Below are 25869 nucleotides of genomic sequence, written 5' to 3'. Positions count from 1 at the left end.
AACCTGTGAATTAATCTTTGAAATTAGCTTAGAAATTGACATCAAGACAGATCTGTTTTTTTTTTTCAACTGAAATAACATTCAATGATTTATCTCTCGTGATTGTAGAATGAGCTCCAATATAACTCTTCTCTTCCACACTCACTCTGAGGTCTCAAACACTACATCGGACACTGAGGCCATTATGAATAAGGCTAGTATTGTCTTCCTCAACGTCATTGTTCTCCTCGGCATCACTGGGAACTCTGTGGTCATCTGGGTGGCCGGCTTCCTCATGAAGCCCAATGTCACAAACGTATGGCTGGTCAATCTCGCCGTAGCAGACCTGATCTTCTGCATGACACGAGTCATATCACTCATCTCAAGTCTTTTCTTTAACCACTGGACTTTTGGACTCTTTCTCTGCAAGTTCAATGGTTTCTTCAAGTACGCCAACATGTTCTGCAGTGTTTTTCTTCTGGCCGTCATCAGTGTGGATCGAGTGCTCTGCGTCTGGTGTCCAGTGTTCACCAGAAAACGACGGACGTTATTTGCCGCTCGTGTGGTCAGTGTTGGAGTTTGGATTGTGGCGGTGATCTTTAGTTCACCGTACTTTGTGTACCGGGAAGTCTTTCTCGGCAAGAACAATTTGAGCCAATGCTCACTGGAGGTCAGAATGCCTGCACAAATATATAAATAATCATGTTTATGCATAATTTTATAAAGTAATTGTTTATGTCATCATTTTGAATGACAGATTTTATACTTTTGTTTGCAGCACAAAGGATCGGCAGAAGCAGGTGACAGTTCAGCAAAGTATGTCTACTACTGCATTCGTTTCATCTGTGGATTCGTGTTGCCCTTCCTGGTCATCCTCATCTGTTACATACTAGCTGCTGTTGGGATACGCAGAACACGGCTCTCTGGAAAATCAAGGCCTCTTCGGATTCTTGCTGTATTGGTCTGTGCCTTTTTCTTATGTTGGGCTCCATACCACTTTCTAGGGCTGGTCAAGTTGGTGAATGAAGATGACGTGGCAGTAAAAGTGGGATGGACAATGGTTTCAAATTTAGCCTATTTCAACAGCTGCATTAACCCAGTGCTCTACTTCTGCATGGGACTGGATGTTCGTCATCGATGTAACCAAAGTCTGTCTGGGATTTTTCGTAGAGCACTTACGGAGGAAGACCAAAGTCTCTCACAGCAAGGCAATGGCGAAGAAAGCTCCATTCCAAAGACTACAGACACTTAGTTTGTCACTAAAGTTTGAGTTCACAAGAGATTTTAGCCTCTATTTCTTGGTCCTACTGAATGCATTGTACAGAACTTTGGGCCACTCTTGTGGGAGTTGAAATGTGACTAAATAAACTAAACACTCTTTAGCAGAATGAACATTTTATGTACCTCAGTGTTTGGTCTTCTGGCTAGCTTTAACCAGTATTTGGAGCCTTTAAGATATTTATGGTAAAATTCAATTGTAGATCATTTGTAATGTTACAGTCTATGTAATCTAACTCAATGTATGTTAATCCAACAGTAGGCCCATATACATTGTTATGATTGTTTATGTTCATGTCCAGTAAATAATAAGATTATGTATTTAAGCCCACCTGAGGCAGAAAAAGAGAAAGTTATTATCAGCCTTCATTTTATTTGTTTTAGAAAATTTACCTGCGCAATAAATGCATGGCTATGCAAAAAGCTTCTGCTGCAATTTATCTTTGTTAGCAATACTGTTGTAGTCAAGACCAAGACCTATGCAAAGCAAGACCTGAAAACATATCATGGTTGCATGAAAATAATGCGAAACAAAACAATATATAAAACTGCATTAGACGCATTTACACAGACTATTTAATAGAGCTCAGGGGTGGCACGAATGCACTTAAAACAATTCTTGAAGCAAGAGACTATTGACTTGAATCGGTTTTTGTATCATTCACTCAGCTGATATCTGGAGAAAACAGCATTCTTCCTCCTTGTCTGATATTGCTCAACTCATATTGCTCATATGTTCTTTATATAAAAAATAAAAACTGTCAAATCGGATGTCACGTCGGTGAAACTGCATGACAAAAAGGATGTGTGGGATGACAGATTTAAAACTGTCTTCATTGTGAGAGTTTCATAATGAATTTTTCCAAGTTGGCAGCCCTGATTATGATACTTAAATTGCAAAGCAATTAACAATAATACTTACTGGTATACAGAGTAATTTAGTTGTAAAGTTAAAAATCCTTAATATCTTTTTATTTGAGAATGACATATATATGATAAATCATGGGAGCCGGTTAAGCAGGAGTGTTTATAACCCTAACAATCCAATTGTTTTTTTAAGAACATCAGTCTTTTATTATTACTGCATAAACAAAACACAGCAACACTTGATCAGAGTAGAAAACATAGTGAGTGAAAATCTAAAATGAATGATAGGAATCATCAAACACAAGAAGGCCTAGCTCTGAACCACATAAACAGCAAGCCTCACCTTGTTTCCGCAAAAACCAACCACAGAGAACTTCACAAAGCCAGAATCTATGAAGAACTAGAAAAAAAAACTTTAATCACAGACACCATAGCTAAACTAGGAAAAGATGGTGTCAAGATAATAAAACCCGAGGAGTAAAAAAAAAAAAAAAAAAACTTTAATCAAATACACCAATGGTAAACTATGAAAAAGATGGTGTCACGATCATAAAACCTGAACCAAGATGAACTTCAGCAATCAGCAACAGTCAGCTGAGTTGAATATTATCAAACCACTATAGATAGTTTTGGAGAGAAGAGTGAGACTACAATTTTAATACATTTTCCAACCTTCTTAGAATATGTTCATAAAGGGACAAACAGGAAGAGGGAGGTGACATACAAAAATGTATATACATATATCTCTCCTCCCCCTTCCTTCCTGACACTTGCGATTCATTCACCAAGTATTACTGCAGCAGTCAAACTGACTTATATACAGGTAAGAACACTCACATTGATTCATCAACACATTGTTAATAGTAAATGTATGTATGTATTTATACAAACCACCAATTTTATAAGCCCGATGACTACAGTTGTGTTCATCTTGCAATTCTTACAAGACCGATAAACCGATACACTTGTGGTGCCATGATCACAATAAGGGTATTTATCTTTTGATATGAATATGAAAATTTGATCACTTCAAGCATTTTAGAAATTCCTGTGACAACTTAGTCATTGTAGTTGGCTCTCAAACTGACGTCATGAACAAACATATATGTTGTTAAACAGAAAAACCGACGGAACATATATCTATAATACATAATATATATTTATCTGTCTTTATTATAGATGGCATCAAATACAACTCTTCTCCATAAGATTCACTCTGACATCTCAAATCACCATGCAAACACTACAGTGGACACTGGAGACTTTGTGAATAAGATCAGTATTGTCCTCCTCATCATCTTAATTTTCTTAGGCACCACTGGGAACTCTGTGGTCATCTGGGTGGCTGGCTTGCGTATGAAGCCCAATGTCACTAACGTATGGCTGGTCAATCTCGCCATAGCAGACCTGATCTTCTGCATGACGCGAGCTATTTCTCTCTCCAAAAAGCTTTTTTTTAACAACTGGCCTTTTGGACTCTTTCTCTGCAAGTTTATTGGCTTCTTCAAGTACGCCAACATGTTCTGCAGTGTTTTTCTTCTGGCCGTCATCAGTGTGGATCGAGCGCTCTGCGTTTGCCATCCAGTGTTCACCAGAGAACGACGGACGTTATTTGCCGCTCGTGTGGTCAGTGTTGGAGTTTGGATTGTGGCTGTGATCTTTAGTTCACCGTACTTTGTGTACCGGGAAGTCTTTCTCGACAAGAACAATTTGAGCCACTGCTCACTGAAGGTTACTTTTATGTCTGCATGAATAACCTTGCACATTATTATATAATAACTATATAATAATATATAAGCAAATATGTACATTTATATTTATCATTTCATTTTCAGGAGAAAGGAGCAGAAGCGGGCGACGATTCAGCAAAGTATATCTACTACTGCATTCGTTTCATCTGTGGATTCGTGTTGCCCTTCCTGGTCATCCTCATCTGTTACATACTAGCTGCTATTGGGATACGCAGAACACGGCTCTCTGGAAAATCAAGGCCTCTTCGGATTCTTGCTGTATTGGTCTGTGCCTTTTTCTTATGTTGGGCTCCATACCACTTTATAGGGCTGGTCAAGTTGGTGAACGAAGGCAACGAAGGGGTAAAAGTGGCATTGAGTATGGCTTCAAAAGTGGCCTATTTCAACAGCTGCATTAACCCGGTTCTGTATTTCTGCATGGGACTGGATGTTCGTCGGCGCTGCAACCAAAGTTTGTCTGGGATTTTTCACAGAGCACTTATGGAGGAAGGCCATAGTCTCTCACAGGAAGGCAATGGCGAAGAAAGCTCCATTCCAAAGACTGCAAAAACTGATTGTGTTACTGTAGTTTAAAGGAACTTTTTACAGGGATGTTTTTATGATGCATGCATTGTGTCCTCCACAGTTTCCTTTAAAAATATAGAATATATTTATAAGACAAAGACAGAACCAAATAAGAATTTAAATATACCATTTTTGACATATTATTTTCTGGTTTGAATTAAGTTATTTAATCATTATCTTGTCAAACAGCTTTTGAAATGCCAGTCTTTTTCAGTACAAATAGATAGGAGCTTTACTTGTTTGCCTACTAAAATTTAAATTGTTTAGAAAAGTTACAAATTTCAAGAAAATACAATGTATTAAGATTTTCTTAGCTAATGTCTGTTTTTAATGATTTGGGGGAATTCAGGGTTTTTTTTTATAGTTTTTAAGAGTAAGTGGTCTTCTTCAGAAAAAAAAAGGAAGTGAACTTTTTTTTAAAGAAGGCCATTCTTCTTTTTGCACCTCACTTGGCAAAACATTTTATTAAAAGAATTGCTCAGAAGACGAAGGACCATTTCTATTAATGAAAAGGGTGAAAGCAAGAAAATTCTGTGGAAATGAATGTTTGAACGCACTGATAAACCTAAAGCCCCGATAAGACTAAATATACACAGTGTTTAACACAGGATGTGTCACATTTGCTGACTGTGTATTTGAGCTGGTGTGAAACTGCAAGTCTACTCCTCATGGCCCCATGGAAAGAAAAAAAATGCGTATGAATGGTTGCAAAGAATGTCTGCAACACTAAAAATGAAATTATTACTAAACAGTTACATATAGACTACCACATGTGCAAACTCTACTTTCCAACAGCTCAGACAAGACGTCCTTCAATGCTGTTTTAAGCTATTAATCTGTCAGTGTATTTTTGCCATTTTAAGGTATAACAGTAAGGTCTAACGGAGGTCCTGATTATTTCTGAGCCAGATCTTTCTGCTTCTTGCTGTTTTTCCTTCTTCAAATTAGTAACTTCCAACCACTCTCCTGGATTCATACATTCTGTGGGCACACATATAAAATATCCCTGCAAAAGACAATTACCAAATCATAAACATAAAAAAAAGTGAGAATGTTTCTTTTGAATATTGATGGAAAATTAAATAACATGAAAGAATAAGCAATCATGTTTACTTAGTTTTTTTTTTTTGTTCTAACCATTGGAAGGTCACCATATCTTTAATAATTAGAACAGGCACACTTGTATTTTTGTTGTGGTAGTCATAAAGACTGTAAGATTGAAGCATTTTTAATAGGAGTTTGGTCTGCATGTGTGGCAATGGGTGGTCAGGTAGGGGAAATTACCAAAAACAACCGATACAAATCCTGTAATTGACTACACCACCTGGAATAAACTGGGAGATAACAGCCACATATAAGGGCACACAGGTTCATTGCCAAAGGCAGGTTGAGCATTAGACATAGACAATGTATAAAAATTTTAGCAATTTATTTAAACATAAACAATTATTTTTACCCTATTTTTTTTTTTTTTTTTTAAACAATCTTAAATCACAGAAATGACCAGTAAGGGAAAAGTTCCTTGCAAACTTCATTTACAGTGACATCATTGACTTGATTGCAAATGATTGCACAGACACTATTTAAACAGAACTGAGCTGAATGATGTCAACGAAATCACTGAATTCAGTGATGAACTGCCTTTGACTGTCATTTTGCATTGACACACTGTGTTCCTAATTAATGTTGTTCAGTTGCTTTGACACAATCGGTTTTGTTTAAAGCGCAATATGTGACTTGGCCACCCAGTTGTGAAAGCAAAACAAGTGGTTAAGCACCACACTCCATGTGGACACGCTAAGAGACCGCAGAGTTTCTACTCCTAAATGACAACATGGTTAACTGGTACAAACTTCAAGGCACATTCAAAAATACAAAATTCTCACTTTCATACCACAACGGAGCCGAAAGGAGTCCACATACACAGATCCGATAACTACTTGTACAGTCAAAGAAAAACAAAAATGAGCGGTCATATGCACCAACGAGACAAGCAAAATGGCTGAACAAGGCCAAATATCTGATTTGCCTCCCAGCTAATGCACACAAGAGTTAATGAATGGCTGCTCATGAATGAATAAAAAAAATGCATCCTGAGTAATCAAATCCTTCCCTTTTTATATTATCAATGCCAACACTGATAAATTCATAGGATTTAAACCATGTTAGCCAATCACAAAGGAGTAGGTTCACAGGCTGGCATGACATCAGCCAATCATACTTGGGCTATATATTACCCAGCTGCATATCCTGGTTTTATTTATTTATTTATTTTCTGTGACAGAACTTTGTCATAAGGTCAATCAAAGTCCTTTCAACCACGTCTTATTATTTCCATTCTGCACCATGAGAACATTTCATAACTTTTAACATTTTATTATTTTCTACCATTTACTGTAAACGTACATAAGCCATTGCAATCCCGAGAGCAACTGTACGTTTTCTACTTCAGTTTTCTACTTCAGTTTTCTACTTTTACTTTCGGGATCATTCTGATGGTACACAGACATAAGTGTATTCCACTCGCTTAACTGAAGGGGGCTCTAAAGTCACAAAAATACACAAAACTTTAAATAGCCATCTATGAGGCTCTCTATCAACAGCAAAGAATCTGATGAGCATGTAGAACCACTTGCTCAGGGTTACACTATCGTAGATCGACAAAGCCAGCAGCGCAAACAAAGCTGTGTGAAAAAAGTGATGGATTGAAAGCGGACATAGGAAACAAAGTGCCATCTATTTTTTCTTTTAGAGTTTAGAGCAAGGGTCTCGAACTGAGTTCCTGGAGGGCCACAGTCCTGCACAGTTTAGATATAACCCTAATTAAACACACCTGATCCAGCTAATCTAATCATTTAGGCTTATTTTAAAACTAAATGATATGTGTGCTGGAGCAGGGTTAGAACTAAACTCTGCAGGGCTACGGCTCTCCAGGAATGGAGTTTGACACCCCTGGAGATGAACCTGAAGAGAACTTGAAGAGAGGGTTTGTCATTTCTCAATTACTTGCATACAGATTACCTTCTGTCCTGAAAGGTGTTAACTCGACTTGATCCATGCAAATTCAAATTGTTAGTTCCTCTCTCCATTTTGGAGAATGTTTGCCTTGGTCAGGGTGTTTAAGTGAAAACTGCAAAAAGCTCAGGGTGATTTTGTAGTCCGAAACCTGTACTTAGAGTGTATCCACACACTTTTATGCATGTTTCAAAAGTCAGGTATGCATCTTACTCTTATATTCATGTATTGATTGATATCTTAGATTTGGCTATGAAATAGCATAATACATATTTACCTGACTGATAATACATGTAAATGTATTTTGACATAATCTGAGATGTTTGACTTTGATTAATTGTGTTAAGCCAATAACACTGCAAATCTGCACTCAGGTTAGTAATGGACTGAAATGTTTTAGAGCTCCGGCTAACACACTGGCACTAGTTATGTTTACTTAGACTGTAGAGGCTATTGGGTTTTTCCATTTAGAACAACAGTGTGTTGTTGACCAACCCAAATTCAGGTCAGCTTCATCCTCTGATTGTTGTAATATTATTTTAAGTGTAAGTGAGAAATGATTATATAAAGTTACATAAAGTTTGTCAACCTGCTCCTACAGTAATAGTAATGGTTATGACCCTGGGTTAGATATAGTCTTACCTTATTCAAGTGTTTAAGATCTATGGGGACTAAATAAAAGTATTCTGGAATGAGCAAAGTATTGCACGAGCAATCGAGAATATTAATCAATACTATACCGGCCAGTACAAGACTCAGAGTGTTATAAGAATAGGACTAATGAGATTCAATATGATTAAAGAGCAAAATAGAATAATCACTTCTCAGAATAATAAATTAATAATAATAATAATAATTAGAAAAAAAAGGCATTTCAACCTAAATTGATGATCATAATTAAATGGAGTCAGATTAGGGTTTAACTTAAAGAACTTTGTGCACTGAAAATATTGCAACATCATGCAACAGTAGGCCTACTACATTTTAATGAGGTTGTGCTTGCCTATGTTCTTTGTTTGGTAAATATTAGCATGATGTATTTAAACCCACTTAAGGCAGAAAGAGAAAGTGGATATTATTATCATGCTAATACTGGAAAGGGACACAGGTTTGTCTGCATGAAGATTGTGAACCATATGAATTAGGTTTTTACATGGTTTTAGTTTTGTTATATTGACCTCTGCAATAAATGCATGGCTATGTAAAAAAAAAAAAAAAAAAAAAAAGAACTTTATCTACTCACATCACTGGAAATGATAAGTCCAGCAAATATTAAATATATCTATATCTATATGAGCATTATATAAGTTGGCAGTAAAATTCAGTATTATTGCATATTTTATTGGTGCAAATTTTGTACAACATATGCAACCGCTATTTATCACTTAATTAGAAGCACCACAATTACTTAAATGTGTCATTTGTTACAGAGATTACTGAACAGATATTTAGAAGCGTATTTTAAAGTGCAAAGTAGTGAAAATCTAAATAAAGCTCTATAAACATTACACTATAAGTGTGTCCCATCAGATTTGCAGTCTTCATGCCCACTTGAACACTTGGTCCAAATACATGAACTACCTCATGTAAGTAAACAAGTGGTAAAGTGCAAAGAGACAATTGTGGGTATTTGTATAGCCCTAGTCACTTCCCTTTTACATATGAAGGACATCAAAAGCAAAGCTTTCTTAAAAGTGCTTAGACCTCTATTAATTAGATATTGAACATAGAAATATAAAATGATGGAGGGGGAGGGGCGATGTTCTGTTAGCCAAAGTAAGTGACTGGTGACTTAAGGATGATTTATACTTCTGCATCGGACCTACACCGTAGACTTTGCGTCAGTTTTAGTGTATACTTCTGCACGCCATTGTCCGTGTCGACGTGCAGTGCACATGCAAACCGCTAGAGAAAAGAAGAACTCTATCAAATCAGAAACACAGAGATGCTGACAATGTAAACACACGCCAACTCTACCACGAGAAACTTAAACAATATAAGAACATCCTAAGAACGAAAAAGAGACAAATTATACAAAATCATCTAAAGGTATAGAACAATGTCTAGAATTAAATAGTTTCTGGGAACCCTGGAACACACTAAACAAATCTTACCATGAAGAAGTTACCCATCCAGAATGGAGATGTGTGGATAAACCACTTCTCTAACCTCTTCTCTAACCTATAAACAAAAACCATGAACAAAACTCACTATAGACTGTGTTCAAGAGTCAACCATTAAAGAGTACTGGAACACCCTAGATTATCCTGTTACACTAGCTGAACTGTGCAATAATATAAAAGAACAAAAATCCCCAAAAGCATGTGGTATTGATGGCATTCTGAATTAAATGATTAAATGCACAGAATAACAATTCAAACGTACCATTCTTAAACTGTTTAATATCATCCTTAGTGCAGGTGTATTTCCCAGGACCGGGAACCATGGCCTCATCACTCCAATTCATAAAAGCGGAGACAAATTTGACCCTAATAACTGTCACGGAATATGTGTAAACCGCATGGCGTGAGTGGATGTGAGTGGGTGAGCTGAGTGTTATGTGTGTGTGTTGGGGGGGGGGGGGGGGGGTGCAGGGAATAAGAAAATTGCATGTTCATTCAGCATCAATGCACGGAGTGTTTATTAATTTCACTAGCTAACTAATAGAACTAATTAGGGGCTGGGTAGAAATCTGTTCTTCAATTTTAATCGTGTCTCATTGTTACAGTGATCTCAGTGTTAATCCTAAGAATTGAAAGATGCTTTTCACTTGATGTATGAACGAAACTTAATGAAACATTATGAATCATGGTTAGTTTTGTTACTTGTGATATGAAACAAAGTGTCAAATTTAAGATTCTGCCAATTGTATCACTAAAGTTAAACAATGAATAAAGTTTTGGTGTTAAATGTAAGGTGAAAGATTATTTAAGTGCCTCAGTACGCAGCAGTGCAGAACTCACATGAATCGACTGTCTCTTTCTCTTTACTTCTAGTTGCCACAGGAAATAAACATGAACGAAAGTCTCTTGCTCTTTAGTTGCCACAGGAAATAAACATGAACGAACGTCTCTTCCTCTTTAGGAAATAAACATGAACGAACGTCTCTTCCTCTATACTTAGTCACCGTAAAGAGAATTTGTTGAGTCAACTAAATATATTTTGTTACCCCGCTGCCTAAAATTATTTTGTTATCTTGACAAAATATTTCTTGTTGAAGCAACTTCAGATTAGAGTGGAATTAGTCCAGGTAACACATTTCTTTAAGTTGACTTGACTATTATTTTTCTAGTCCAGTTAACTAAATCATGTTGTGTCTGTCAACTGGGATTTTTTCCCCCCTTACTTCAATCAATATTCGTAAACAAATGTTACCCCACTGCATTAAATTTTTAAATAAAGATGACAAAACACTTTTTTAAATGTAATTTATTTAATAATAGAGACAACACTTTCTTTCACATTTAAATTGCACAAGCAGTTTGTTGTCAACACATCAACTGATAATTGTAAAAAAAAAAATGCAAAATACAAACACACGCAGGTCTAAAGATCTGAACTGACACTTGAATGTGTGATGTATAATAAATAACATTGGCATGGGATTGAGAAACAAATAAACATGAACGATCATCTCTTCCTCTTTACCAAAGCAAATAAACATGAACGATCATCAGAGGTGTTGAAAGAAACAGAATCACATCTCATGTTATCGCTCAGAGTTTCAAGATGTCAAACAATGTCCCTGAAAAGCCATTGAGTGAGTATAAACTCAAAACATGTTACTTAACTAGAAAAAAATTAATAAAAAGTGTAATTCTGCTAAATATATGCACTTAGATGACATTAATTATTATTTTTGTTACTTAACCTGTTCTTCAGTATGTAATAATGTAATTTTGTATAAATTAGTCTTAAATAACGAGCAATGACGTCCACTGTTTAAATGTTTGTATTTCAGCAAACTGGAGAAAAAAAAATATATCATTAGAAATGTATTTAAAAAATAATAATAATGTAAGTACAGCTTTACATGCAATTTAAATGTTTCTTTACAAATCACTGTAATAAACTAATTTATCAATTGACATGGTTTATTGTATAGTTACAGCATTAGTTAAAGCTGCAGTAGGTAACTTTTGTAAATATATATTTTTTTCTTATTTGTTAAACCTGTCATTATGTCCTGACAGTAGAATATGAGACAGATAATCTGTGAAAAAAATCAAGCTCCTCTGGCTCCTCCCAGTGGTCCTATTGCCATTTGCAGTTACGTAACTTTGTTTGTGTTCAAAATGTAGAAAAATGAACATAATAAGCAAGTACACCATGAATCCATTTTCCAAACCGTGTTTTTAGCTTGTCCTGAATCACTAGGGTGCACCTATAATAAGTGTTTATATTCGGACTATTTTAGATTGCTTCGGGGGTACCGCGGCGGAGTAACCCAGTACCTTTGTGATTCTTCATAGACATAAACAGAGAGAAGTAGTTCCGGCTACGATGTTCTTCCGCAAGACGCAAGCAGTTCTGTTTATTAACCGCTAGAGCGTCAAAAGTTCCCTACCGCAGCTTTAAGTGAGATTTTTAACTCAATTTACTCAAGTAAATCAGTGACTAATGTTGTGTTTTGGGGGTTTGCATGTTTGAAAATAAAGACTAAAATCATCTGCAATCACATCCTGGGGAGCCCAAGTATCTACATCAATGAAGACATCGGGACAGTCATTAAAGAATATGTGTTAAGTAGGGAAATGCCGCTATCAAATCTTCATGTTGCGATTTATTGCTAATGCTTTTATCACAGTACAGAATTTTTTTTAAAAAAGTGGTCATAGTACAGTATAACAGATTTAATAACCTTTTTTTTATAACAAAAATAACTGTGCAATAAATCAATAGAGAAAAATATATAAAGTTAAAAGTCTTACATAGATAAAAGTGCAGAAGAACTATAAGACAAAAACAGTATCACTTTACAAGAAGATCTCATTAGTTAACCATTAACATTCACAATGAGCAATAGTTACATTTGCTACAGAAGTTATTAATCTTTAAAAAAAAAAAATAGTCAAGTCAAGTCACATCGAGCGCAGCGTTAGTTCAGTCAGGCCACTGAGGCAAGGCTGTGAACAGCTGATGCGCTCAGATGTCAAATCGCTCCAATCACCACCTCCTATTAGACACCGGACATACATATATATATATATATATATATATATATATATATACTGTACGTGGCACTACTGCTCGGTAAGTAAGCTCAACGGCTCGCAACCCTCCCTCCCTCCCCATTATAAGCATGAGCACACTACTGCGCACCTTCTGGCTGTCGTCTTGTTTGTTTCAGATCACTAAGGCTTCCAAAAATCTTAGCTGACATGGACCTCACTGCTGAGAGACACCCATCTTCATAACCAGGCTACAGGCTAGATGTCCCACTGCCACATCTACATGATTATCACTGTTTGCTTTAAAGACTTTATTAAAAGTCTTAATTGTTATGTAGTTCTAAATTCATGGTTCCAGGGGGTTAATGTTAAAGTTCTTGTATGTTCATTATTCTGGGAGCAAGAACCCCCATAAGGAACCATACCGCCAAAGATAATTTGTGTTCAATAAACTCAAATAAACTGCCAAAGTGGTTCCTGTCGGAACTTTATTTATATAGCAATTCAAACAAAACAGATTGTGTCAAAGCAACTGAACAACATAAATTAGGAAAACAGTGTGTCAATAATGCAAAATGACAGTTAAAGGGAGTTCATCATTGGATCAGTTCATCACTCAATTCAGTTTAAATAGTATATGTGCAATCATTTGCAATAAAGTCAACGATATCACTGCAAATGAAGTGTCCCTAACTAAGCAAGCCAGAGGCCACAGCGGCAAGGAACCAAAACTCCATCGGTGACAGAATGGAGAAAAAACCTTGAGAGAAACCAGACTCAATATATAATATAGGCTCAAATACAACTCTAAGTTCAAGTTAGCTCATTATATGACACAGTTGCAATTGGCAGTTTATGTTAACTAATGAATTAACTAATGTTAACTAATGAAGAAAAGTGTAATGTAAAGTGTGAAGGAACAATAAAGAAACAAAACACTTTCAAACAATATCTAGGGCATGTTGTAGTCCAGATTAAAATGAATAAAAAAGCTTGAAAATAAATAGCCCATTAAGTCTTATATTTAAGTATTTAAATATAATATAGTAGTCTATAGTATTTTATAATATAATATCTAATATTTAAGTCTTTGGGGCTGTGGTGAACACCATCCACAAAATCTGAATGTCTTTTTAAATACGAAAGTAGGGCAACTGCTTTGTTTATGAGGTTGCCAGGGTAAAGGCTTCATTTTCTGCAGTTTATCGCCATCTGCTGTCAGAGAGTTAATGTTCTTTTATTCAGCACTTCTCTCACGTGTTCCCCATGTGCTTCTCACGTGCGCTAAGGAAAGTCATGGCCTAGTGGTTAGATAATTTGACGCCTTACTCTAGGTTTGTGGGTTTGAATCTTAGGCCGGCAATACCATGACTTATGTGGCCTTGAGCAAGGCACCACACCCCCAACTGCTCCCTGGGTGCCCCAGCATAAATGGCTGCCCACTGCTTCGGGGGTGTGTTCATGGTCTGTGTGTGTGCACTTTGGATGGGTTAAATCCAGAGCACGAATTCTGAGTATGGGTCACCATACAGTACGTCATGTCGCTTTTACTTCTGCTTGTTTACATCAGAGCAGCAAACGTGTCTTTTATGCAGAATACAGGGGTGTTGTGCATTTTGACCAGTTGATGGGAAAAGTATTCTTAAAATGCATTCAAATTTCCGAATAATTTGTAATATATGATTATTCACGGTATTTAGAAGTGCCCACGTTAACAATATTGTGCATATTCATGACCATGATATATCGTATTATAGAATACTGGCACATAGTGGTAAATGAATGTCATCCTACTCTTTTTACATTATAAATGTCTTATGGATATATTACATTGATAGTTATGTTAATTCTCTTATTGGCATCACAGTCTCGCTTTGCCCGTCTGTGTGTAGTATGCAGAACATTAGCTCATTTTTTATTTTATAAACCACACTCATCTCTTAGTAGAGGAAACTAGAAGTTAGTATGAAAACTTGAGTATTAAGTAACTGTTTCACAAGTTCAGTGAACTTAAAGATTTAAGAACACTGAATTAAATTTTCTTAAAAATCTTGTTCGCCACAATTCATCTGAAAAATAATAGCACTTCCGTAGCTGTTACAAATGGCAATGCAGAGTAGTTTAAGTACAAATAAAAAAAATAGTTTAAAAAAAATAACAAAACAAAAAATGGTCATGATCATAAAATCTGAACAGCAACACAGGTAACTTGAATATTATCAAACCACTATAGAATGTTTTGGAGAGAAGAGTGAGAAGTTGATTTCCTCCTCAAACAAACCACCTAGCAGATGTTTTTATAGACATACAATGCAGACAACATTTAACTGGATACCATTTGCCTTTAATACATCTTCCAGCCTTCCAAGAACATATAAAGTCACCTATATTTATATAGCACTTTTAAAAATAAAGATTTTAACAAAACAACTGAACAGCATTAAATAGGAAAACAGTGTGTCAATAATAAATTAAATTAAATTTATGCATTTAGCAGACGCTTTTATCCAAAGCGACTTACAGTGCATTCAGGCTATCAATTTTTACCTATCATTTGTTCCCGGGGAATTTAACCCCCAACCTTGCGCTTGATAACACAATGCTCTACCAATTGAGCAACAGGAACACTATAATATAATTCAAAAAAAGGCAGTTCATCATTGAATTCAATGATGCCATCATCCAGCTCAGTTCAGTTTAAATAGTATCTGTGCAATCAAGTTGACAGAATTGCTGTAAATGAAGTGTCCCCAACTAAGCAAGCCAGGGGTGACAGAAGCTAGGAACCAAAACTGCATCGGTGACATAATGGAGAAAAAACCTTAGTCAGGCAGCCAATTCTCCTCTGACCAGACGAAATCAGCAGTTCAATTCCAGGCTTTTTATTGCTCTTCTGTATACTTTCCCACCAAGCAATACGAAATACCTCTAGTTTTGTTTTCCCCCATGCTCCGTTTTCCAGGCTGCTCTTTTTAGGGTGCAAGTGTGCTCATTATACCACTGTTTCAGACTTCTTCCTTAAGCATAAAGGAGCAACCGTATCTAAAATGCTAGAAAAGAGAGTTGTTCTGAGTTTTTGGATGTGCTAAGGAATTGAGAAGATTACTTACGAAGCAGTCTTTTGTGGTAGAAGTGATGATTCTACAGTACTTGTAACGAAGTAGAATTTACAGTTTTAGCTATATGAAGTTTACACAAAACTAGAAAATTATCTGTGATATCACTTAGCTTCATAATTGCAACACCATCATCAATTTCATAAAGGGACAAACGGGAAGTGGGAGGAGACAGACACATGTATATATATTTTGTTTGTGTATGTCTCCTCCCCTTCTGGTTTGTCCCTTCTTTGTCAGAAGAGAACCACCAAAGAACTCGCCACTGACTGATTTATCAAAAAAATGACATTTTAGTCAACTCCAGCTACCTCATTCACAAAGGATTACTGCAGCAGTGTTTCATTTTTTTTTTTAAAGAAGAAAAAAACAGGTAAGAAAACCCACATCAAAACTGTATATATATATAAAACCTTGGAATTAAAGACAATTCAACATTTACACAATGATTTCTGAAATTCAAAATGTTTGTATTCGTGATGTTAATGAATAATTCAAAATCTATAAGTATAAACCCTACAAGTTTATGTTTAATTTGAATTACACATTTTGAATGCACTTCATGGTGTAATGTTCACATGGGGGGGTTCTCTTGTCTGATTTTAGATGGTGGTGCAACCTTCACATACAAAATTATGAAAATGTTATCTATTTTAGAATTTTTGAGATTCCTATGGGACTCATTGTAACTTATTCTTTCTTGTTGTAAACAAACTATTGATAAACAGACCAACTGAATGAACATTTATACATTCATCTATCTTGATTGCAGAATGACCTCCAACACAACTCTTCTTCCTCACACTAATCAGCATGTGAATGCTAAGGTGGACACTGGGGACACGGTGAATAAGTTCAGCATTGTCATCCTCGCCATCATTGTTATCTTCGGCACCACTGGGAACTCTTTGGTCATCTGGATGGCCAGCTTCCGTATGAAGCCCAATGTCACTAACGTATGGCTGGTCAATCTCGCCATAGCAGACCTGATCTTCTGCATGACGCGAGCTATTTCTCTCTCCAAAAAGCTTTTTTTTAACAACTGGCCTTTTGGACTCTTTCTCTGCAAGTTCAATGGTTTCTTCAAGTACGCCAACATGTTCTGCAGTGTTTTTCTTCTGGCCGTCATCAGTGTGGATCGAGCGCTCTGCGTTTGCAATCCAGTGTTCACCAGAGAACGACGGACGTTATTTGCCGCTCGTGTGGTCAGTGTTGGAGTTTGGATTGTGGCGGTGATCTTTAGTTCACCGTACTTTGTGTACCGGGAAGTCTTTCCTTACAAGAACAACGTGAGCCAATGCTCACTGAAGGTTACTGCATGAATCACCTTTCATATTATTATGTAATTAATTATATAATAAAATGTAATAAATATGTAAATGTGTATTTATAATTTGATTTTCAGGAGACAGGTGACAATTCAGAAAAGTATATCTACTACTGCATTCGTTTCATCTGTGGATTCGTGTTGCCCTTCCTGGTCATCCTCATCTGTTACATACTAGCTGCTGTTGGGATACGCAGAACACGGCTCTCTGGAAAATCAAGGCCTCTTCGGATTCTTGCTGTGTTGGTCTGTGCCTTTTTCTTATGTTGGGCTCCATACCACTTTCTAGGGCTGGTCAAGTTGGTGAACAAAGACCATAAGGCAGTAAAAAAAGGATGGACTATGGCTTCACACTTAGCTTATTTCAACAGCTGTGTGAACCCAGTTCTGTATTTCTGCATGGGACTGGATGTTCGCCGACGCTGCAACCAAAGCCTGTCTGGCATTTTTCACAGAGCACTTACGGAGGAAGACCAAAGTATCTCACAACAAGGCACTAAGGAAGAAAGTATTGATTCCATCCAAAAGAATGCAGATACTGAGTGTGAATCAAAATTCTTATAAAACTTTTTATAACCAAGTTATTAGATGAGATGCGATTGCATGAAACTGTTTCTTAGCTGCATGCACTGTATGATCTGCCGTTTCAGTTAAAAAAGATGTTAGATATATTAAAAACAAAGCCAGAGCTAAATATGCATAATTAATTTACTGTACCTGTTATTGTCAGAATATTTTCAGTATTTGTCATATGCTATTTAAACGTAACCTTGTCAAAAAGCTTTGAAAATGTCAGCTTTCACCATACAAATAAATATGAGCTGCTTGTTTGCCTATACATGAATAAAGAATTGAAAAAAAAAGAAAGAACATTTTCTGAGGTGAAGTGAAGAAAAGTTTATATTTCAGCTGATATAATGCATTTTTTTTTTTTTTCAAATATTGTTGAGACAACTATTGTAACCAACAAGTACTGTAACACACAAAATTCAAAATGAAATTCTTTGTTGCCAAGACAAAATTTGGAGGAACTGTGGTGGTTTGTTGGGGTTTTTACATAGTTTTGTAACAGAATACATTAGAAAAAAAGAGGGCATGAATTGCATTTCTAGAGAAAGTGATGAAATACAGTTAGGTGCATATATTCAGTTTATGGACACTGACACAATTTTCATAATTCTGACAAGCACAGTCTGCTCTGATTGGCCAACTGACCCCGTGCTTTGTGAATGGCCGAACACGAAATGTAAAGCCCCTTTCCATAATCACTTCATATTTCCAAATAAATGTAAAGACAGTTAATAATGTCCTTAGTTTTACCATCAGTTCAAGCGTGAAAGGGGAATAGAGTCGTGTGACAGACACAGTAATGAAGCTCATCTGTTTGCAGTACACAAGCCATGGACAGTTAAGACAGCTGACTCAACTGTGTGACCGTCTCTCTCTCTCTCTCTCTCTCTCTCTCTCACACACACACACACACACACACACACACAATGCGCAAAAGTCCTAATTTCAACACTCAGTAACTACTTTACTGCTTTGCACACTCTTGGCATTCTCTTGATGAGCTTCAAGAGGTAGTCACCTGAAATGCTCTTCCAACAGTCTTGAAGGAGTTCCCCGAGAGATGCTTAGCACTTGTTGGTTCTTTTGCCTTCTGTCTGCGGTCCAGCTCACCCCTAAACCATCTTGATTGGGATCAGGTCCGGTGACTGTGGAGGCCAGGTCATCTGGCGCAGAACCCCATCACTCTCCTTCTTGGTCAAATAGTCCTTGCCTTCAATGTGACTCTACAATTTTCATAGTCATGAAAATAAAGAAAACTCTTTGAATGAGAAGGTGTGTCCAAAATTTTGGTCTGTACTGTATATATATTCGTCATTTAAAATGAGAAACCAAAACATGGATAGATGAGATATACGCAGATATGCGAAATGTAAACAAAACAGCTTGCTTACCATTTTGAATATCAGTTATATTATACCTTTTTTCATTTAAGCGGCTCATGTTTTTATGAAAATATAGCCAACACATATTGGAAGGTTTATTGTTTCTTTTTATAAAGTCTTAAAGTATCTTCTGGATCTCTGACTCTGAATATTTTTGCAAGACTTTCTACACTTCACAGGCTACTTTTACTTTCTGTACCTCACTTGGCAAAAAGTTCAGATGAGGAACAACCACCATTTCTATGAATAAAAGAGAGAAAGCTATAACAATCTGAAATTAATATTAAAAGAGCTGGCATACTAAGCCCTGATAAAACGTAAAAGCTTCAATAAATAAATAAAAATGAAAATGTGATGAGGGTCTCAAAATACTCCCATTTACTGCTATATAAAAATGTAAATCCAACTTCAAGCTTTTTTGCTCAATTTTTCTCACAACTGCTCAACACAGGATGTGTCATACTTGCTGAATATGTATTCGGTATATGTAGCTGATGTGAAACTGTAAAACAAGTCTTATGTCTACATGGTGAAAGAAATGCACAGTTGCAAAAATCATGCAACGCTAAATGTGAAATTCAATTGCAAAACCGTTACATATAACTTCAAGCTCCAACTTTTTACAACAAACACTGAATAAAATTATTTTATAAGTCAACTAAAAATACTTTGTTACCCCATTGGCTAAATTGTTTTTTATTTTATTATTTTTTTTAACTTGACAATATATTTCTTGTTGAAACAACTTCCGATTATTTCCTAGTCCAGTCAACCTAAATCAAGTATTGTCAACTGGGATTTTATATTTTTTTTTAAAATGTGTGTACTGTACTTCTGTTTAATAAAACATGAGCAGAATCCACATGGAAGCACAAAGGTCTGATTCAAAATTTCATTGCACAACATGACCAGACAGAAGAGTAAAAATCTGAAGGATCTTGAAGGTTACCAAACTCTACCCCATCATAATGCAATTTAGTGGTCATAAAACCAGAAGCAGGAAAGCAAAAGCACTTGTCATAACATGACTAACTTTAAACGTGCATTCTAAAAAGTAGTGAAAGGCTAAAAAGAACCTGAAGCTCATTTAACAAAAAACATGTGTTTTGTGAAAGAGCTTTTATGTGGAGCACATGAACACATCATGAACATTGTTGGGAGCAGCTGCTCTACCAAGGTTTTGCAGAGCTCCAAAGGTTTATTTCATGTGTTTGGGGCAGTGGATGTTCACTGCAGACCCATCAGGAGTACATATGCCTTGGGGAAATCGAAGATGTTAGTGATGACAGGATGTGCAAATAAGAGCAATGCAATGTAGGCAATACGAACACGGAAGCTTGAAGGAGAGACAGCAAAACAAAATGTAACCCTGATAGAACATAAAAGATACAAAAAAATAAAATGAATAAATAAAAATGTAATGAGGGTCTCAAAATACACCCATACTGCTATATAAAAATTTAAACCTTTGATTTTTTTCTGCTCCATTTTTTGCTCACAACTGCTTAACACAGTATGTGCCATACTTGCTGAATATGTATTTGAGCTGGTGTGAAACTGTAAAAAAAAAGTCTGATACTCATGTCTACAAGGTGAAAGAAATGCTTAGGAACAGTTGCAAAAACGATGCAACACTAAATGTAAAAGTATTGTAAATGGCAAAACATATAACTACATGTACAAGCTCTAACTTCCAACAACATGTTAAAAAGACACTCTAAAAAAATTGTTTACAGTATGTAAAGTCAAAATGTATTGCAATGCTACAATACATTAAGACAGAAATTTCACAGAAACTGATTTGATGTGGAATTTTATTGAAAAAAAAATATGAAAAGTGAAATAAACGCTTGTGAAGACCGGTATTTTTATCTGTGAAGAATTATACAAATGTGTGCGTGTTTTTAAAAAAAAGTGAGTCTTTTAAAGTGCTCTTAAACTTTAAATTTGTCATTGTATTTCTGAACTTTAAATTTATTAAACTTATATAACATTAAGGTTTGAGGAAGTTCCTGACAATTTCTGAGCCCAAACTTCCTGCTGCATGCAGTTTTTCCTTCTTCAGGTTAGCGACTTCCAACCACTCTCCTGGATTCATACATTCTGTGGGCACACATGTAAAATATCCCTGCAAAAGACAATTTTCAAATCATAAACATTTAAATAAGTGTTAATGTTTGTACAAGTATCAACAAAAAAATGAATAAATACACGAAAGAATAAGCATGTACATGTAACAGCAATTATATTTACTTATCTGTTTTTGTTTGTTCCAAACCATTGGTAGGCCACCATACATTAAAGGGTTAGTTTGCCCCAAAAATGAAAATTATATAATTTATTACGCACCCTTATGCTGTTCCAAACCCTTTAGACCTCTGTTTATCTTTCCGAACACAAATTAAGATATTTTTGATGAAATCCGAGAGATCTCTGACCTCCATAGACAGCAAGGGTACTACCACAAACAAGCGCACAGAAACATAGCATGGACATTGTTAAAATAGTCCATGTGACATGAGTGGTTGAACCATAATTTTGTGAAGCTATGAGAATATGTTTTGTGCAAAATGAAAACTAAAATATACTTTATTCAAAATTCTTCTCTTTCGCGTCATCCTAGAGCGCCATTTTGGAGAATGACGCCCTAGGGTGATGCGGAGGAGAAGAATTGTTTTGATAACGTTTTCAATAGTTTGATAACGTTTCACAGAAAAGTATTCTCGTAGCTTCATATAATTACAGTTGAACCACTGATGTCACATGGACCATTTTAACAATGTCCTTACTACGTTTCTGAGCCTTGATCGCGGTAGGACCCTTGATGTCTATGGAGGGTCAGAGAGCTCGTGGATTTCATCAAAATATCTTAATTTGTGTTACGAAGATGAACAAAGGTCTTACAGGTTTGGAACGACATGAGGGCGAGTAATTAATTATATTATTTCTATTTTTGGGTGAACTATTCCTTTAAATAATAAAAACAGGCACACTTACATTTTAATGTGCTTTTTAATATGAGTTTGGTCTGCATGCAAATTCTGGTTTTATTTTCTGTGACAGAACTTTATGGTGAGGTCAATCAAAGTCCTTTCAACCACATTCTTAGGCATATTATTTCCATTCTTCACCATGATAACATTTCATAACTTTTAGCACTTTATTATGTTCTGTCACTTGAACTTTTGATTCAATGCAATGCCTGTATGTAAAGCAACTGTATGTAGGTTTTTATGCTCCTTCCAAAAGTCTGTTCAGGGAGTACGTAAGTTGCGACCAAAAATGCAGATTGCTTTATGGTACCAACAAATGTGTGAACAACTATCCACTGTAATTATGACAGTGTATTCCACTCGCTTAACTGAAAGGGGGTCAAAAGTCACAAAAATTCACAAAAGTACATACAGTTGCATTTAATATCAGTCTATGAGATTTTCTATCACCTGCAAAGAAGGTCATGAGCATGGCCACCCATCCAAGTATGTAGGACCAGGAGAAGCGCCAGTCTCCGAATCGCTTGCCCAGAAAACTTAAGGTTACACCAGTGTAGATCGACATAGCCAGCAGCACAAACAAAGCTGAGCGTAAAAAAAAAAAGTGATGAGTTAAAAATGGAGAGAGGAAACGTAGTGTGCAGTGCCATCTATATTTTTAACTTGGAGAACTTTTGAGTTTTTATTTATATTTAAATGTGCAAAAATGTCACATTCTACAGCTCAATGTGCCTGTGTTTTGTGACTCACTGGAGATGAAAAACATGACTCCTGCTGCAAAGGAACGACTGAATCTCTCAAAGGCAGAAAAATGGGCAAATGAGAGGATGCCTGCCATGATGCCCGCAAAGCATGCCATTCCCGATAGGATCATGAATGCCCTTGTGGCATTCCAGTATGCTGGGGAAACAGACAAGAAATGATCATAAAACAACAGTCAAGATGGCTATGTTCATTCTCTTCTCATCCCAGCCATCACTGTTTGTCTGATTTTTCTCATGTGATCTTTGAAGAACGGTCTCTGCAGAATCACCTTAAATGAACCAGAGTACAGCTTAGATGCCATTTTATTAGACCAGGGGTACAACTTTGGAACACGTGTTCAGAATATGACTGTGCAAGTCTCAGACAATACAAACCAAAGTGTGGCGCTCTTTATGGCAAAAATATTAAAGCACTGCCATCTACAGGCAAAAATGTTCTAGACGCAAGGTGCCAGATTTCTTATATAATGCTGTTGAATCTACATGACTTAGAACTTCAAAATGACTTAAAATAGCCAAGAATGCATAGACACAAAAAAACTGGAGTTCGAATGCATTTTCTTACCTATATTTGCTGTCTGCATGTAGCACTTGTTGGCCATGCAGTACCTCCACAGGCCCTGGTGGGCATAGCTGCCTGAGAGGCGATACTGCATCCAGTAGTCTGTCGCTGTGCAAACCACTATTAGGATGTTCCCAATAATGGCACAGAACAGGCCACCGCCCATAAAGCTGTACATCATGATACAGGCTGTGACTGTGCAGGAAGGAGATATACACTACAGACAAGGAGAGATGTTTTAATTTTACACAAAGATGCGTATGTGCACACGTGAATAAATGTCACAAATGGACTTCCTTTAATAAACCAAAAATATCAATAAAAAGTCAAATCAAGCAATTTCTTTCTCTTCAAACCTGTTAAAATGTCCACAGATATTTCAACACAAATTTTGTAATTCAACAAATGAAACATATTATATAAAACATGTATTAATATTAGTATATTAAAATAACTCACTCAATTTAATCACAAAAGCATGCATGTTTTAAAAATAAATGAGCAAATTAGCATAATAAATTTGGCATTATAAGCAATATCTATTTTTTTTAAATTGCTTTTCAAGCTATACAGTTTATGCTTGCATAAATAATTTCATTCATCATGCTTCGTCAACTTAAAAATGCAGATGTTACCGTTTTTTGCAACTACGCAGGAAGGAGATATACACTTTTTTATTACTTTTGATAGGAGGAAAGTTTTTATTTTACACATACAGATGCTTATATTGACAACACATTCATGAATGGCACAAAAATCTAGTAAAACTAGTAAAAAGACTGTAAATAATACATGTTATAAAAAAATTATTTTCAAACTATATATGGCTAAATAAAAAAATCCTTATCTTTTGGCAAAATATTTAATTTAGTAGATTAAAAATATTATTGTTTATTTAAATAGTAACATGTATAAATATTAATACATCTAAATTACCCGATTTAGACACAGAAGCATTTGAGCATTTTTAGATAAAATTCCAAAATAGCATTATGAATTTCGTATTATTTAAAAACATCCCACAGGCTTTACAGAAATAGATTTCTTTATAGTTGCATAATTCATTTTGTTCATCAAATTTCTTCACAAAAGAAGCTTAAAAATACAATTTTTTAAACACTTTTTCAGTATACTTCAACATATTGAAATTTAGAAGCCTGTCTCATTAAAACATGAGAATTATATAGATATTCATGGCTAGATAGTCATTAAGAGAGAAAACATTTCTGTTTTCACTGCATTGACGTTTCAGTCAATGAACTGAATATTAAGAATTACAGATATATACACAAAAAAAAAATGTTTTTATCACTTACCTTGTTGCTTCTGAGGCAAATCCCTCTTTGCTTATCCTTTGGGGAAAGAGGGAGTGAGAGAGTGGAGAGGGAGAGAGAGATGTTAAGAGGCAAAAGAGCAATAGACAACCTGTGTTGCCCTTTTTGTTGATGGTAGCAAAATCCTTTAAATGCTACCTCCTCTGTCCCTGAAACAAATACACTTGAACTGGTTAGGGCAGGGGCCCTGGTGAGTCTGACTTTTCACTATGTGTATGCATGAGGTCAATGGTCCTCCTTTTGTTTGAAGAGTAGACTGTTCTGTAGCTGTACACATTCAAAGGATTGCTTTGGTACAGCTGTCAATGCAAAATGCTGAGTTGCATGGCTGCTTTGACAGGGGCCACAGCGTGGATACCCATGGCATACATATAGTTTAAAGTGCAATAAACTCAGTGTTTCCCATTCGCAAATCAACTTATTAAATCCATTTTAATAATTGTTCAAAGATAAGAAAAATATTATCTGTAAATGTGTTAATGAACCAAGTCAATGCTTCTAAACAAGCTACAGAGAAGCATCATGTGATGTGATAAAAAAGGGTAACTGTATGACTGACAATCACATCCGTTTAATCAAATTTATTCCCATAAATTTCATTGCTGTATATACAAATGTACCGTCGAGTGAAATTCTTGATTGAAATTCTTTTACAAAAAGCAGTACCTCAGAAATGCTGCAAAATATCTATCCATCCATATTCTACACTGACTTATGGGTTCAGCAGCAGTTTTGGAGCATAAATTACAAAAATCCATTGTCCTGTTGGAAGGTAAACCTTCTGCCCAATCGGAGGTTCTGAATGCTCTGGACTGGGTTTTCACTAAGGCTGATCTCAATATTTAGCTTTTTTCTACTTTGACAAGTCCCTCAGTCTCTGCCGCTGAAAAAAGGACCCACAGCATGAGGCTGCTATAGCACACTTTACTTTTGGGATGGTACTCTGCAGGTGATGAGCAGTGCCTGGTTTCACTGCCACCACCACCATACAGCCCGGATCGGTTGAGTGTTGCAGTGTGTTGCCCTTCTGTAGATTTCTCCACATAGGATCCACATGGAGCTCAACTAGAGAGACCTTCAGGTTCTTGGTCACCAGCCTAAACAAGGCCCTTCTCCAGCAATTGATCAGTTTGGCCAGGAGGCCAGCTCTAGGAACAGTCCTGGCTGTTTCAAACTTCTTCCATTAAGGTTCATGG

At 36.1% G+C, this 25869-nt stretch overlaps 4 protein-coding genes across 5 annotated transcripts; 3 read left to right on the top strand and 1 right to left on the bottom strand.

Annotated features, from left to right (window-relative positions):
- The first annotated feature begins 109 nt into the window (after positions 1-109).
- On the top strand, positions 110-1231 carry LOC113120241 (C3a anaphylatoxin chemotactic receptor-like). Its single transcript, XM_026290163.1, has 2 exons — positions 110-649; positions 758-1231. The coding sequence occupies exons 1-2, from the start codon at positions 110-112 to the stop codon at positions 1229-1231; spliced, it is 1014 nt and encodes a 337-aa protein (XP_026145948.1).
- Positions 1232-3259: 2028 nt separating this feature from the next.
- On the top strand, positions 3260-4537 carry LOC113120307 (C3a anaphylatoxin chemotactic receptor-like). The gene is made up of 2 exons (XM_026290208.1): positions 3260-3855; positions 3960-4537. The coding sequence occupies exons 1-2, from the start codon at positions 3304-3306 to the stop codon at positions 4446-4448; spliced, it is 1041 nt and encodes a 346-aa protein (XP_026145993.1). The 5' UTR covers positions 3260-3303; the 3' UTR covers positions 4449-4537.
- Positions 4538-15974: 11437 nt separating this feature from the next.
- LOC113120306 (C3a anaphylatoxin chemotactic receptor-like) lies at positions 15975-17898 on the top strand. Its single transcript, XM_026290207.1, has 3 exons — positions 15975-16114; positions 16514-17051; positions 17147-17898. Exons 2-3 carry the CDS (start codon positions 16515-16517, stop codon positions 17630-17632), a joined length of 1023 nt encoding a protein of 340 aa, XP_026145992.1. The 5' UTR covers positions 15975-16114; position 16514; the 3' UTR covers positions 17633-17898.
- A 1932-nt stretch (positions 17899-19830) lies between these two features.
- lim2.4 (lens intrinsic membrane protein 2.4) lies at positions 19831-24902 on the bottom strand. 2 transcript variants are annotated; one of them, XM_026290094.1, is made up of 5 exons: positions 24656-24902; positions 23343-23556; positions 22764-22913; positions 22464-22598; positions 21087-21148 (listed from the first exon to the last, which is right to left on the bottom strand). In XM_026290094.1, the coding sequence occupies exons 2-5, from the start codon at positions 23518-23520 to the stop codon at positions 21087-21089; spliced, it is 525 nt and encodes a 174-aa protein (XP_026145879.1). In that variant the 5' UTR covers positions 23521-23556; positions 24656-24902. The 2 variants fall into 2 exon arrangements, with proteins under 2 accessions (XP_026145878.1, XP_026145879.1); XM_026290093.1 differs by lacking the exon at positions 24656-24902 and having other exon boundaries at positions 19831-21148; positions 23343-23520.
- Positions 24903-25869: the final 967 nt, after the last annotated feature.

Source organism: Carassius auratus, chromosome 19 (genome assembly GCF_003368295.1).
Source record: "Carassius auratus strain Wakin chromosome 19, ASM336829v1, whole genome shotgun sequence".
Taxonomy (NCBI): Eukaryota; Metazoa; Chordata; class Actinopteri; order Cypriniformes; family Cyprinidae; genus Carassius; species Carassius auratus.
Note: the sequence above shows the minus strand (reverse complement) of the source record. Positions and strands in the feature narration are given on the sequence as shown.

Coding starts and splice junctions, on each gene's coding strand:
- LOC113120307 (XM_026290208.1), top strand. CDS start 3,304: ATGGCATCAAATACAACTCTTCTCCATAAGATTCACTCTGACATCTCA. Junction 3,856..3,959: donor TGAGCCACTGCTCACTGAAG/GTTACTTTTATG, acceptor TTTCATTTTCAG/GAGAAAGGAGCAGAAGCGGG.
- lim2.4 (XM_026290094.1), bottom strand. CDS start 23,520: ATGATGTACAGCTTTATGGGCGGTGGCCTGTTCTGTGCCATTATTGGG. Junction 22,914..23,342: donor CATGCAGACAGCAAATATAG/GTAAGAAAATGC, acceptor CTGTTTCCCCAG/CATACTGGAATGCCACAAGG. Junction 21,149..22,463: donor GCTCATGACCTTCTTTGCAG/GTGATAGAAAAT, acceptor TGTCTTTTGCAG/GGATATTTTACATGTGTGCC.
- LOC113120241 (XM_026290163.1), top strand. CDS start 110: ATGAGCTCCAATATAACTCTTCTCTTCCACACTCACTCTGAGGTCTCA. Junction 650..757: donor TGAGCCAATGCTCACTGGAG/GTCAGAATGCCT, acceptor TTTTGTTTGCAG/CACAAAGGATCGGCAGAAGC.
- LOC113120306 (XM_026290207.1), top strand. CDS start 16,515: ATGACCTCCAACACAACTCTTCTTCCTCACACTAATCAGCATGTGAAT. Junction 17,052..17,146: donor TGAGCCAATGCTCACTGAAG/GTTACTGCATGA, acceptor TTTGATTTTCAG/GAGACAGGTGACAATTCAGA.